The 14820-nt window shown below is 34.8% G+C and overlaps 3 protein-coding genes across 3 annotated transcripts; 2 read left to right on the forward strand and 1 right to left on the reverse strand.

Moving 5' to 3' along the window:
• Nucleotides 1–570: 570 nt before the first annotated feature.
• On the reverse strand, nucleotides 571–10937 carry LOC141672905 (5'-methylthioadenosine/S-adenosylhomocysteine nucleosidase-like). Its single transcript, XM_074479603.1, has 8 exons — nucleotides 10730–10937; nucleotides 10531–10594; nucleotides 9774–9865; nucleotides 7846–7952; nucleotides 7511–7585; nucleotides 2910–2984; nucleotides 2524–2616; nucleotides 571–1014 (listed from the first exon to the last, which is right to left on the reverse strand). Exons 1-8 carry the CDS (start codon nucleotides 10821–10823, stop codon nucleotides 817–819), a joined length of 798 nt encoding a protein of 265 aa, XP_074335704.1. The 5' UTR covers nucleotides 10824–10937; the 3' UTR covers nucleotides 571–816.
• A 693-nt stretch (nucleotides 10938–11630) lies between these two features.
• Nucleotides 11631–12290, forward strand: LOC141673953 (uncharacterized). Its single transcript, XM_074480680.1, has one exon. The coding sequence runs from the start codon at nucleotides 11631–11633 to the stop codon at nucleotides 12288–12290; it is 660 nt and encodes a 219-aa protein (XP_074336781.1).
• A 1112-nt stretch (nucleotides 12291–13402) lies between these two features.
• Nucleotides 13403–14337, forward strand: LOC141673954 (uncharacterized). Its single transcript, XM_074480681.1, has 2 exons — nucleotides 13403–14070; nucleotides 14118–14337. Exons 1-2 carry the CDS (start codon nucleotides 13403–13405, stop codon nucleotides 14335–14337), a joined length of 888 nt encoding a protein of 295 aa, XP_074336782.1.
• Nucleotides 14338–14820: the final 483 nt, after the last annotated feature.

A 14820-nucleotide genomic window follows, 5' to 3' on the forward strand; every position in this document is an offset into this window, starting at 1 on the left:
CACAAAATGCTCATGTATCATCTCAGTATGCTAGTACATCATTCATCCAAATTTCTATTACAGTGCATTTGACATGTATATGGAGCATGCATGATAAGTGTTATGCATGTGAGCAAACTATTGGTTTAGTATATTTTAAGAGAATCAATTTTCTGTATGTACTCAGAATTTTCTCTAGCGACAGTGTTCATGTTTGGAATTTTCATGAGAAGACAGTCACCGACTCACTTGTGAGCCTAAATTCTGTCTCTAAATTATGTCTGGAGAATTAGTTGTATGATGTGCCTTCGGTTAAGTATTTTATTATTGCAACATAAAATTCTTTTTGCTTTTATAGCGAAAAAGTATAATATTCATCTATGTAGAAAGCCAAAAAAGCATTCTTCATCAAAACATTGTTTACTTTATTATTTATATCGCGCAAAGATTTATTTTTGGGTTACAAAGGGAGTGTAGATCATATCAAGCCTATTTTTGGGGTCGCGGCCTTCTTTGGTATATTGTGATGTTGAAACCCATATGTTTTGGCATAAAAATGTATCTTTAATCCGCCCAAGTATTATTCACATATAACTTTAGTATTTATATTAGGTTTGTATTAGAAAAAATAAAGGTTTAGATTCAGCAATTATAGTAAACCGTAACTTGCTTGGATTTTCTAAAAAAGATATCTGACCACATATACAGATACCTCTGTTTAAAATAGCAATAACCAATTTGCTATAGTACATCACACATGTAGATGGTTGTTTTATAAGTATGATCGTGTGGTATTGATGTCTCTCTCACCTACAGGAGGACATAATGATATAGTGATTAGAGTTCTGCAATGCACTTCCCGTTGATGTAATCAATGACTTGAGCGACTGCCTGCTCAAGTGCAGCAGCCACTGCAGCTAAATTTTCCAGGAATTCCTCGGTAGTAGGCTTGTCACCATCAACGACATCGGTCACAGCTTTTATAAATACTGCAGGGACTTTGAGAAGATCCGCTACGTAAGCAACAGCTGCTCCCTGAAACCATAAGATATTGCAATCTATTGTCAAGTAAATTAGTTAAGAGTTAAGACAGTATTGTCACCTGAGTAAGCCGACAATATGCTAGAAGTCATTCTCACTTATAAATTCAGTAGCAACAGACCGTGACCCTTAAATCATTATAAATCATTACAGGATCACAAAATTTGGGGGAATGCAACAAAAAAACAAAAATAAACCATCCCTCTCTATTCACAAGCTATGTAATCACAACAAAATGTCATTGATGTCAACAACTTTATGAAATTTTTCAATTGAGAGAACAGGACAAAATATTGATTAGAGTTCAAGTCATTAATTAAAAGCATACCACTTCAAACAGGACAAAAATTGGTTTTTGTCATTTTATAGGATCTACAAGCATACCACTTCAAACAGGACAAAAACACACAACAGATAACAATGACGCAACTAGATCCATGTTTTTTATTCTTTAGAGTGTATAGAAGGAAATACAAATTGGTCTATATTCATATGTTGTTGCATCGAAAAAACTTCCATTGTAATCTCTGTATAATACGCGTGTGATAGGGCACTGTTCTTAGATCCCTGTCAACGTCCTACTGCTTTAACCTAAGTAATAAAATAAGACATTCCCCATGCCTCATGACGAGAGAAGGATATCATTGCCACGACGAGCAGTATGGACGCACTAGAGTTTGTTACTAAACCAACACATTGCCAATTATCTAGCACTGGTCTACCAAAATCTGGAGGAAAAGAAAAATCTAGCGCGCAGAAAACAGAGAAGTGTGCAATTCCCATGCCGTCAGAGAAAATTTTCATATTTTTTTGTACATAATACTTAATTAAATCTCTTAATTTTTATCTTCTTGTAGACGATCGAAATAATTTTTCGGTTGTGTAAAATGACAGGATCTCAGCATTTAATAGTCCTTGTGGACAACTTTAACAAACACACTAGATCACTGAACAGAGTATCATAGATATTTCTAAAAATTTCAAGAATTTCCAACACTTACAAAACATTTCTCAACCAGGCTTCTTCATGGAAACAGTGTCTCTACTGTCCCTAAGAGTATAGATAAGGTCTTTCATCTCACCTTTCCCATACTGTTCCTTACTTCAGAGAGATAAATACTGGCTATGTTTGGTTTCTTTTGGTAAACAACGTATCATACAGAAAAGATCAGTAATGCAATCTAACTCTCCATTTCAAATAACAATGGTTTTGGCTTTTATAAACTAGAAGTCCTACTGTATTATTACGAGGAAGTCATTTCTTAAAACTCTAATGCTTTTTTTTTTCTAATACAATGCATTTGCTGAACCACTACCAGAAATGTAGCATGCCCCTATAATACAGAAGACCTAGTCTGTGTTGTTAAAACTTCTGCAGCAAGTGTCAAATATTAAACAAAAGACTGCCAATGCCGGATAGACAATTTATATGATAAATTACAAGGCTTCGCATTATGGTTCATTCTTCTAAGTTTATAAAAAAGACTAAGAATCAAAAGTTACCTCCATGTCTTTAACTGTTGCATCATTGGCAAAGATAGATGATTCATCCTGCGGGCACATATCCAAGGAGTCACCAGTAGACAGTTTTCCAACCTGAAAATTGCTCAATTACTCAGTTAGTGGATACCTTAATTTCATTTAACATAACACTTGAAAAAACTCAATCAGCTTCACAAATACACAAATTTCAAAAGTGTCATATTATCTATTAACTAAATCATGTAGTAGAGAATGTTGCAGTAACAATCAGGGACCAAAAAATATTTATGGCTACAAAGAAATTGGAACGTAGTTATATACTGTAAGTAGGTAAAAATTGGATATGGTAAACCAGTAGAAAATATAAGGAAAAATAGAGCACAATCACACACAAAACAGAACGTCACCTTCAAGTTGAGGTCCTTTAAGATATTGGGGGTTGAGCATGTCTGTCGGAGACCAACTCCGTAAAGATCAAATACCTAAAAAGAAAAAAGTCTCAGATACAGATTAACATTTTTTTTTGAATAATTAGGCTTATATGCCTTACAAATTAGTATGTGTGCTAATAAATCTCGGGGTGAGCGAGAGTCGAACCGGGACGACAAGAGAAAACATTTAAATTACTGAACAGAGTTTCCAAGCTAAGGAAGAATTACTTAAGGAATCATAAACAACCTAGATAAATAAATACGAGAGTGACTTGAAACTTTGTTAGCCTGAAAGATCACAACTATATGGGGATTTATTGACTAAATATCAACACAATTAGGATAGATATCACAGCTATCCATGAACTTTGATATTAACGCAAACATAAATGGAGTTCCTTTGCCATGGAATCCAATTCTAGATACTAAACATTTAAGAGCTGCAGCTGTTTGATCAATGGCTAACTAATATGTATAGGGTCTATTATACTCTCATATTTTTATAGAATATGAAGTATTGATAACCAAACCCCGGAAAATTGTTATGAAACTTGGCTGATTATCCGGAAAAATACGGGGCATATGAGCACATTTTGATTAAAGCTCGGGCATATGAGCACATTTTGATTAAAGCTCAACAAGACTTAGAAAGAAGAATGCATAAGGTGATTTAGCAAAAAGAAAAAGAATTGGTAAGGTGCAAAGTACAGGGATACACCCCTCTTCTAAATCTAAAATGAGGCGAATCTGGCACCAGGGATCACAAATAATATTTATACACTGAATAACTAATATTTACATAATTAGGTATATATGATTAAGTACATATACATATTTAGCACAAAAAACTGAAATATACATAAATAATTATGTAATATTAAAGAAAATCATATGGAATCAATTAAACGGCTAAGTATTTCATCATAAACAGGCTAATTGTTATTCAGTTTATCAATATTTATGGCTATGACTGTATTAAGATTTGAAATTTGAACGATGATCGATTACTATTACCTATAATAATGACCTCCTGATGGGATATAAATCCCCCCCAAGAACCCTATATTGTTTGTATAGTAGTAGTAATATAGACCCCGAGATATATATGGATTTAAGTGAAGAAGCAAAAGCTCTATGGCCTGTACCATCTACTTTCTCAGCACCTATTCTGTTCTCAGACGACCTCCAGAATAATAATAATGATTGAAAAATAGGGCAATTGCTATCCAATCCATGTCATCATCATATAACAACATTCACAAATGCTCTTTCTTCTTTTTCTCCTCACCATCCTTACCTTTGTCTAGATTTCTCGAAACTTCCTCTGATCCTCTTATTCTTTAGTCCACAACCTCCTCCGTTGCTTCCTCCTTTACACAAAATGATGATGATGATGATGATGTACCCCATGACGCTCTGCAAATCATCCAGTGTTCCGCCTCTACTCGCCTTTGTTGTTTTTTCCTTCAGGTCACAACTTGGATCAGTTGGCATTTGTTTTGTTATCACTTCAAGGTGGTGCTCATGTTTCTGTCAAGTTTAAAGGTGCTACCTGTGGGCCGGGCTGAATCATAGAATTTCCTAAATCTTGGTGCAAAAACTTGTTGAGGGTGACTTTGGTTTCATCTTTGTTTCTACTACATCTTCTGTTTGTTGGTATTCTTATAGGCTACCTTTAAATTCCGATACACCCAAGTTGCAATTATTGGCTACCAAACTTTTTCGTTCTTCTGCTGTTATTCATGCTTGCTAGAGTCCTCATATACCAGAGGAGTGTGTTATTTTGTTAGAAAGTGGCAACTTAATTTTATTTGATCTTAAATCTTTTTGTCTCGATAGTGATGCGAGTTTTAATAATGATTTCAAAGGAAAGAATTCGATGGTCCGTTGGGAAGATTATTTGGACATCCAAGCGAAAGGTTCTTGGCTGAGTTGTCAATTTTGTTGGCATCCTAGATATTTGCTTGTTTCTCATTCTACTGTTGTGTTTTTGGTTGATTTAAGGCCGCAAAGATGTAAAGTGGAATGCTTGTTAAGAATATCTATGTTGGCAAGTGATAATTTTGTACAACAAAATGATCAGTTTGTTGCATTCTCTAAGATCATAATTGTTTTGTTGACCAAGTATTGTAGAATTTCTTTATTTACAACATTACCAACAAGTATACACTAGAATTTAGTTCAAATGATTAAATTACAATACAAACTCATAAATTAAAACTATTTAGAATAACCCGAAAATACTCAAATAAATCTAACCTGACCCATATTCCAAAATAATAGCCCATGGGAAATCAAAAATGACAACAATTATTAATTGATAAACAACCAGCAAACAAAACTCAAATCATAGATTAACATGAAAAAAAAATGAATAGAGATCTGAATTAAAAAAATAAGAACATAATAATACCCGTGGGTTACACGGCATAACCTAAATGACTCCACAGCTGCTGCTATATGTATTCTTCTTCTCTATATATTGTATGGATGTGTATAAAAAAATATGTATATATCTTCTTGGTCGGAGAAAATACCACACCAGACAAGACACAACCTCGAAAATCTCTTCCTATGTGATAATTATATTTATATACAAACAGGAACATGTTGATATTTGTTTAAAATATTAAAAGAATATACTATGTTATGGTTTGATGTTATGTTTTGTTTTTTTGGTGTATTGGTTGGAGCATTTAGGGATATGCGATGTTTGGTTATTTGATTGTGTTTAAGAGGTATATGGTTGGACTGAATGGTAATATAGAAGATATATGGACCATGGTGAAGCTAGTAATTAAGTTGATGTATGATTGATTTCCTGCAACAGAGAATTTGAGAAATTACTGTCATTTCTTGTTATAATTTTCCGTATGTTTTTTCTTTTCTGGAAATCAGACGATAGTTGACTCATGGCAGATTTTCTTTGCCATAAAATCGAGAAGTTCTTGTTTCAGTTGTTCATTCCCAACAGCATTATCGGAACCATGTTCATTACAACAGTGATAATTTTGTACAAGAAAATGATTAGTTTGTTGCATTCTCTAAGGCAAGTCCCGATGGATTAAATTAACTGTCGTTTGCATTATCAATTTTAAAAATAAACTGATCATTTTCTTGTACAAAATTATCACTTGCCAACATATATATTTTTAACAAGCATTTCACTTTACATACTAGCGGCCTTAAATCAAGCAAAAACCCAGCTGTAGAATGAGCTACAAGCAAAATTCTAGGATGACAATAAAATTGACAACTCAACCAAGAACTTTCCACTTGGATGTCCAAATAATCTTCCCAACGGACCATCAAATTCTTTCCTTTCAAATCATTATTGAAACTCGCATCACTATCAAGACAAAAATATTCAAAAATCAAATAAAAACAAGTTGCCACTTTCTAACAAAACAACACACTCCTTTGATTCCTTTGATATATGAGGACTCCAACAAACATGAACAACCGCAGAAGAACGAAAAAGTTTGGTAGCCAATAATTGCAACTTGGGCGTATCGGAATTCAAAACTAGCCTAAAAAGAATACCAATAAACAGAAGATGTAGTAGAAACGAAGATAAAACCAAAATCACCTTCAACAAGTTTTTGCACCAAGATTTTGGAAATTCTATGATTCAGCCCACGGGTAGCACCTTTAACCTTGATAGAAATATGAGCACCACCTTGAAGTGACAACAGAACAAAGGTCAAGTTGTGACCTGAAGGAAAAAACAACAAAAGGCTAGCAGAGGCGGAACAAACTAGATGATTTGCAGAGCGTCATAAGGTAATAGTAATAGGGTTTGATCATCATCATAATTATTTTGTGTAAAGGAGGGCAATGGAGGAGGCTGTGGAATAAAGAATAAGAGGATCGGAGGAAGTTTCGAGAAATCTTGACAGAGAAAGACAAGGGTAAAGATGATGAGGAGAAAAAGAAGAAAGAGCATTTGTGAGTGTTGTTTTATGATGATGACATGGATTGGATAGCAATTGCCCTATTTTTCCATCATTATTATTATTATGGAGGTCGTCTGAGTCTGAGAGAAGATAGGTGATGAAAATAGGTGATACATGTCATAGAGCTTTTGCTTCTTCACTCAAATCCATATATATCTCCGGGTCTATATTACTATTACTATGCAAACATTATAGGGTTCTTAGGGGTTTATATCCCATCAGGCGGTCATTATTATAGATAATACAAATCATTCATCGTTCAAATTTCAAATCTCAATACAATCATAGCCATATATATTGGTAAACTGAATAACAATTACCCTATTTATGATGAAGTACTTAGCCGTTTAATTGATTCCATATGATTTTCTTTAATATTGCATAATTTTTAATTTAATTTCAAACTAGTTGACCTAAGCTGCAGAGGACAGACTATAGTATTCAAATCATCCTGCTTTTAGTTGACCAAGGACCAAACTATTTATTCTTCATTTAACAGGGACCAGGTGTATTGAAATCGATCATCAACCATGATACAAATAATTTCTTCCTTGATCAAGATTTAACTAACAACTCTAAAGAAACTAAACAGTACACCAAAAAAATTTGCTGGAAACTTACAGGGATCGGTATTCTCCTATCATGAAAGGCAACTTCAGATACAAGGAAAACGTCACCAATGCATGCACCCTTTGCCTGATGAATCAAATATTTAAACAAAAATATCTATCAAAGTGAACCGTGTAAAAACTACACACAAGTGGAAGCACAGATTACTATAGACAGATTGCGAAGCACAGATCTCACTATACAAAAACATGCTTTAAGTATATGTAGAATCTAGATTCGGATTGTCATAAAAGAGTCACAAAGTGATGTATGTAGGAAATAGGAATGAATAAATAAACTATAGAAGACAAACTTGAAAGATTGGAGGACAAGCAAAATAACCTCACCTTGAAGCCACCTGCAGTACCAGCATTGATGATAAGGTCTGGTTGTAATGTTTGAACAGATGCATATGTCAGTAGTGACGAAGAAACAGTACCCACGCTATCAACCCCTGGAGAAGAGGACATAATGTTTAATAGGGATCTAGAAGTTTACACATATCAATTTAATGAACGGAATAAATTAATAAAAAAAACTAAACCTTAAGGCTTTGTTTGTTTCAGGGGTTAATAATCCCATAACTAATAACCCTATAGATTATAATCCTTCAAAGTATCATATCCCATGTTTGTTCTTAAGTATTAAGTTTGAGATTGTAGTATACTCCTCTAAAGTTTTATAATCCTTTAAATTATTTTATCACATGTTTGTTTTGAGGGATAATCATGGAAATGTACTATTATTTATTAAAAATTTTAATCCTATGTTTTTTTTACAATGGGATTATAAGGATGATTATAATCCACGATTAATATCCGGGTATAGTAATCCCATCATTAATAGTCCTAGGGATTATAATTCTTCAAATTATGATATTCCATGTTTATTTTGAAGTATTAAGTTTAGAATTGGACTACAATCCTTTAGGCCATGTTTGTTTGGGGGTATTATGATCCCCAGAAAACAATCTCGGGATAACTAATCTCATCAATATTAATTCTATGGATTAAATAATCCTATACTATGTTTGTTTTGAAGGATTAAGTTTAGGATTGGACTATAATCCTTTATAATTTTATCCCATGTTTGTTTTGTGGGTTAGTCTTTTGGATTGGACCATAATCCTTTAAATTATCCAATCTTGTGTTTGCTTTACATGGGATTGTAATGATTGGATTGTAATCCTTTAAAAAATGACATGTTGGAGGAGATTAAATATTATCTCCTCCAACCAAGTATAGAGGGGATTATAATCCTATCCACTGCTCCAACATAACAAACATGGAATAGCATAATTTAAAGGATTATACTCCTTGGATTAAGGAGGAATAACTTTTTACAAAATCAAACATGAGATTGAAAAAATTTAAAGGATTATAATACTATCCTATACTTAGTACTATGAAACAGACATGCCCCTGCAATTTATCCGATGTTTTCTTTTGAGGAACAATCATGGGTTATACTTTTATCTTTAAACTTTCCAATCCTATATTTTTTGAATGGGATTATAGTGAAGGAAATGACTGGGTAGAGGGGATTTGATAAAACCTCCTCCAACCAAGTAAGCAAGTACTATACAGGATTATAATCCTCTCACTTACTTTGAAAAAACAAACATGGAATAAGATTATTTTAAGTATTATAATCCTAGGATTGATCTCAAAGAGGTTTTTTTTACAAATTTGAAGGATTATAATTTTATCCTATATTTGATAACATAAAACAACATGGCCTTAAGAGTTAAGAGAAGATTAATAATTAGTATGACTACAAAAAAGAATGGGAGCAAAGCAATGCATATAGGTAACTCAGGTAACTCAGTCCGCATACAGATAAATTATAAAATTCCAGTGAACAAATCAGTAAGCATGTTGAGAAAGTATTTCAATCATGCGAAATAAAACTGCTTCAAGATAGGAATGAACAAACAAAATTGTAGTTGTTAATTCACTAATCTCTAGAATAACTTGTGTTGCTAAAATGGTATACTATTTTCAGATCACGACAATACAGGTTAAAGAAGTAGCCGCAAGATAACAACCTATTTGCATGAGTGAAAGTTAAAGCGATCAACATACATTTTAGAATGAGTGCAGAGGTTAAACCATATGGTATAACATACGGCTGTCATATGGAACAGTTAGTAGCTTTTAACAAAAACGGTATAACATACGGCTGTCATATAGAACAGTTAGTAGCTTTTAACAAAAACGATACACAGATAATGTCCCCTTGCAGCTTAAGACATAATATGTAACAAAGAACTTACCCAGAACTGCATCCTTCCCTGGCCACATGATATTAATATTCAAATCTTTGTAAGTTCCATGATACCGGACCCAAGGAACCCCTTTCGGAAACCTACAACATTTACACTACATAAATCAGTCAAAATCAACTAAAAGAAGTATAATGCCAATATTTAGATTGTGCGAAAGATGTGACAATAAATCAAATTATCCAAACATGCAAAAATAAATTCTCAAAGAAACAATCTTTGCTTCAGATAGATTACGGGGAAAAGCTCTTTTACTTGCTACAAACAAACCACATACGAGAACTGCGAAAAATACAACCTAACTAATTAACAACTGAGGCTCTAAACCGGGAACATGGTTGGCAAGATTCCATATGATTTTTCTAGTTTCATCTGCCTTACCTAAATGATACAGTCATTACACAAAAACTCCAAGTCGCAACGACGCATAAAAATATCTTTACAATTTTCAACAATAGGATCAGGTCAAGAACAAACAATTATTATCTTAAAACACTAAAACCCCCTAATCCCAAGTATGGTAAGGGGATAAAAAAACCCTCTATATTCACATAAAAAAACAAATGACATACCTTACTAAGTGAGATAAGTAAGTATATTCTTAATGCTAACATTAGCATCATATATCAAGAACCAAACAATCTGTATATTCCAAATATAGTAAAAGGCAACCAGGCGGAGTATTTCGACTAATTAACTAAAAAACACGAGACAAACAATAAGCAACCAAACAAAGAAAAGAACTTACACAGAATCAACAGCTTGGGAAAGCTGAAACTTGTTAACTAGTGGCAGAGCTTCAGTTTGCATAGCTGCCCAATTCACAATAAAACATATTCACTAGCCCCAATATCACCTTTAAACATATAAATATTTGTGTATCGTGCACAAAATTGACGGGTCTAATATAAATATATAACGACGTAAGATTGAAGTAAAAACATTACCGATGATGATGAGGACAGTAGAAATAGGACGATTAGAAGCAGACAGAGACTCATCGGCAGTTTCCAACTTGCTATCATCATGAGGAGGAGCCATGCCGGAATTATATATCCGGTTAACCGGAGAGGCTTGATTGAGATTAATAAACGAATGTCTGCGACTTGTACTTTTTCAATGCGGCTGTAGCGACTCGTGCTATATGTAATACTTGGAACATTAGTATATTTTTATTCTTAAACAAGATTTTGTTTTGTATTACTTATGTTTTTGATTGTTTAATATTTTTGTTAAGAGTATTAATATTTTAAGGAAACAAAATCGTACATAAAATTTAATTACGAAATTTATCAAAATTATCCTTCTTTCTTAACTTATTTACGTAAATACCGTCAAAATTGCATATAAGATTACATAAGAAATTACCAATGTTATATTTAATATTACATATAAGGTTAAGGTTGTAAATATTGCATATAAGTTTAAACGTATTTTTGAAAATATTATTTACAACTTGAATATTTTTTAAAAAAATCCCAATAAATTAAGTAGAAAAATTTTGTGTACAGGAGGATTCAGTATCTTAGCATCTTAGCGTGAACCAAGTAATAAGTCAGCATACCAAATTTCTTTAAACCTAATTAAAAACAACAGAAGTGAGACTATGAACCACTTATGCATTTATGCATGGGTACCGATTGAAGCTGACTCGGTAAGCTTGGTCAAATGGAGAAACATTAATTTCTATTAGCTTTTAAGATGTAGTAATACTAATACCAGTTGCCGAAAGATGAAATTGAAGTCTCATCTTATGATGAGTTTTGTCTGTCTCATCAATTGGTGAGTGTCCTGTTATCGGAAATCTAGTTTTTTTCCTAAAAGTTTGTTGTTTTTTGGTCTGTTTTCATGGCGAGTTCTTCAAGAAATGATAATCTCGAGGAGGCATATGCAAATCTCTCTTTGAATACGGATGATGAAGATGGTCTTATCTTGGAGGATATCCCTGATGTTACTGGTATTGAAGGATTGGATAGATGCTTGGTGGGATGTTTTTTAACAAATAAGAAGGTGAATTTTATGGTCATGCAGGATACATTATCGTCGATATGGAGACCAGTTAAGGGGGTGTTTATGGAGGAAACTAATCGAATGAACTTGTTCTTGTTTAAATTCTTTCATGAGCGCGATATGCAAAGGGTGTTGGACGATGGCCCGTGGACTTTTAATCAACAAGTTCTGTTGGTTAAAAAGTTTAATGCGGATGAGCAGATAAAGGATATTAAGTTATCGGAATTATATATATGGATGCAGGTGTACGATGTACCTGTTGGTTTCAAGTCTGAGTTCATATTGAAATCTATAGGTAATTTTGTGGGGAGATTTTTGGAAGCAGATACAAAGAATTTTCAAGGTATGTGCAGGAATTACTTGAGAATCAGAGTAGCCATTGATGTGCATCGCCCATTGAAGAGTCAGATGCGTCTCAAGAGGGCAGGGGGGAATGGATGGGGATTCAGTTCAAGTATGAACGATTACCGTCCTTTTGTTTTTTCTGCGGGAGGATAGGGCACACAGAGAAGTTCTGTGAGGACATGTTTGATAGTCCACATGGCAATGAAATGAGGAAATATAATAGTTCTCTACGGGCACCATTAAGAAGTCAAAGCTTAAGCAAAGAAAACCAATGGATTAGATGGGCGGACGGTGCAGTGTTGTTTCCGACGAAGTCTAACGATAAGGAGAGAGAAAGTGGAGGAACAGAGTCACACAGTAAGGAGGATACCGTTAATTACGCTAAGGAGCAACATGATACCAGAAAATTAGGGGTTACAAAACTAACGGGCGAAATTGGAGGAAGGGATCAATCTAATATGATTGTAATAGTGGAGCCAAAAAGTTCATTAAATTTGAATGAGAGGCGGGAAGCAGATAATGTAGATTTGGATCCAGATGGGCTTGCTTTAACTGATCCAAAAAGACGTAGAATAAACAACCCAATAATATTGAGGCCCAATAACAATCTGAATATTGAGGATGATGACATGGGGGAGAACCAAACAGAAGAAACACAGGATCCAAAAAACTTGTTAACGGCGGGTGCTGCAAGGCAGGCCCGCCATGCATTATGAGTGTATTAAGCTGGAACTGCCGAGGGGTTGGGCTCCCTTGGAATGTTCGGTTCCTTAAAGACGTTGTACGTCAAGAGAAGCCTGCATTTGTGTTCTTATGTGAGACGATTGGAAGACAGGATAGAGTGGAATGGGTTCGAAGGCAGCTGGGATATGAAGGAATGATTGTGGTGGAACCACAAGGAAGAAGTGGTGGGTTATGTTTACTATGGAAAGAAATGGATCAAGGTAAGCTTCTTAGTTACTCGCAAAATCATATTGACATTGAGGTTAGGATTGAAGGTATGGAAGTTTGGCGTTTAACGGGTATTTATGGTGAGCCAGTGCGTGCTAATAGAAGGAAGACGTGGGATCTGTTGAGGCATCTTGCTAGAGACTCAAATTTACCATGGGTTGCTATAGGAGATATGAATAATATTTGTTCACATGCCGACAAGAAAGGGGGAAATGAGCAGCCCTTGTACTGATTTTAAGCTCTTCACTGGCGCCTTTGTATGTCTCAACTTGACATATCCGAATTGGTTGATTGACGGGTTCAATGAAACACTCATGGATGTGGGTTTGATTGATATGAGTTTAACAGGACACCAGTTTACTTGGGAACGGGGAAGAGGGACGAGTGAATGGATAGAAGTTCGACTAGACAGAGCTCTAACGACTGATGCTTGGTTAACTGTTTTTCCTGCTGCAAGATTATATAATCTGGAAGGATCAGAATCAGATCATAGTCCGTTATTGCTTATCCCTAAGAGGTATGACAGATCGCAGAACTGTACACACTTCAGGTTTGAGAATGCATGGCTCTCTGAACCAATGTGTCTGGAAGTGGTTAAAGATAGTTGGGAGGAGAATAGTAAAAGCGATATTCAGGAGAAAGTTAAGTTATGCGGAGAAAAACTGCTGGTTTGGGGCAAGGAGATAACTGGTGATTTTGCAAAGCGTATTCGAGAATGTAAAGTTGAGTTAAAGCAATGGAGGGGGAGAAGAGATACTCAGGCGGTTCAGAATTATAAGGAAATGAAGAAGAAGTTATTTTTAATCCTGGATCAACGTGAAATTTTTTGGAGGCAAAGGTCAAAGCAGTTATGGCTACAATCTGGGGATCAAAACAGTAAGTATTTCCACGCTATGGCAAACACAAGAAGAAGAGTGAATCAGATTACGAAGTTGCAGAACGAGGAAGGAGAGTGGAGAGACTGGGGAAATGGTTTGGCTGAGTAATTACTGGGTACTATACTGAACTATTTAGTACGGCTCAGAACAGCTGGGAAAAAGTGATAGATTGTGTCCCTGGGAAGATTACAGCAGAGCAAAATTGTGAATTATTAAAGGAAATCTCAGAAGACGAGGTTAAAGAGGCCCTGTTTCAGATGCATCCAGATAAGTCCCCTGGACCAGATGGAATGACACCAGCGTTTTATCAAAAACATTGGGCGATTGTTGGTACTGATGTGGTTTCAATGGTTAAGGATTTCTTCGAATAAGGTAGGATGAGGACTAAGCTAAATGAAACAAATGTGGTTTTGATTCCAAAGAAGAAAAGTCCGGTAACAATGGGTGATTTGCGTCCTATTTCTCTGTGCAATATCTTGGCTAAAATCATTACAAAGGTGCTTGCAAATCGAATGAAGGAGATTCTTGAGATATGTATTTCAGACAACCAGAGTGCGTTTATACCGGGAAGACTCATTTCAGATAACAAAATGATATCGTATGAAGTAATGCACTATCTGAAAAGGAAAAGGAGGGGTAAAGAGGGGTGTATGGCTTTGAAATTAGATATGAGTAAAGCGTATGATAGGGTGGAGTGGAGTTATTTACAGGCCATTTTGCAGAAATTGGGGTTTCATGAAAGATGGGTACAACTTGTTCTTCAATGCGTTACCTCGGTTTCGTATAACATTGTTCATGGGCAAAACAGAATGGGGCCTATTCAACCAAGTCGAGGAATTAGGCAAGGAGACCCT

This window comes from Apium graveolens, chromosome 7 (assembly GCF_009905375.1).
Source record: "Apium graveolens cultivar Ventura chromosome 7, ASM990537v1, whole genome shotgun sequence".
In the NCBI taxonomy this organism is placed as follows: domain Eukaryota; kingdom Viridiplantae; phylum Streptophyta; class Magnoliopsida; order Apiales; family Apiaceae; genus Apium; species Apium graveolens.

What these genes read in the sequence shown, in the direction of transcription:
- LOC141673954 (XM_074480681.1), top strand. Translation starts at nt 13,403, where the DNA reads ATGGATGTGGGTTTGATTGATATGAGTTTAACAGGACACCAGTTTACT. An exon ending in TGGGGAAATGGTTTGGCTGA is followed by an intron (nt 14,071 to 14,117) that starts GTAATTACTGGG and finishes GGCTCAGAACAG; the next exon opens with CTGGGAAAAAGTGATAGATT.
- LOC141673953 (XM_074480680.1), top strand. Translation starts at nt 11,631, where the DNA reads ATGGCGAGTTCTTCAAGAAATGATAATCTCGAGGAGGCATATGCAAAT.
- LOC141672905 (XM_074479603.1), bottom strand. Translation starts at nt 10,823, where the DNA reads ATGGCTCCTCCTCATGATGATAGCAAGTTGGAAACTGCCGATGAGTCT. An exon ending in TCCCAAGCTGTTGATTCTGT is followed by an intron (nt 9,866 to 10,530) that starts GTAAGTTCTTTT and finishes TAAATGTTGTAG; the next exon opens with GTTTCCGAAAGGGGTTCCTT. An exon ending in TAAAGGACCTCAACTTGAAG is followed by an intron (nt 2,617 to 2,909) that starts GTGACGTTCTGT and finishes AGCAATTTTCAG; the next exon opens with GTTGGAAAACTGTCTACTGG.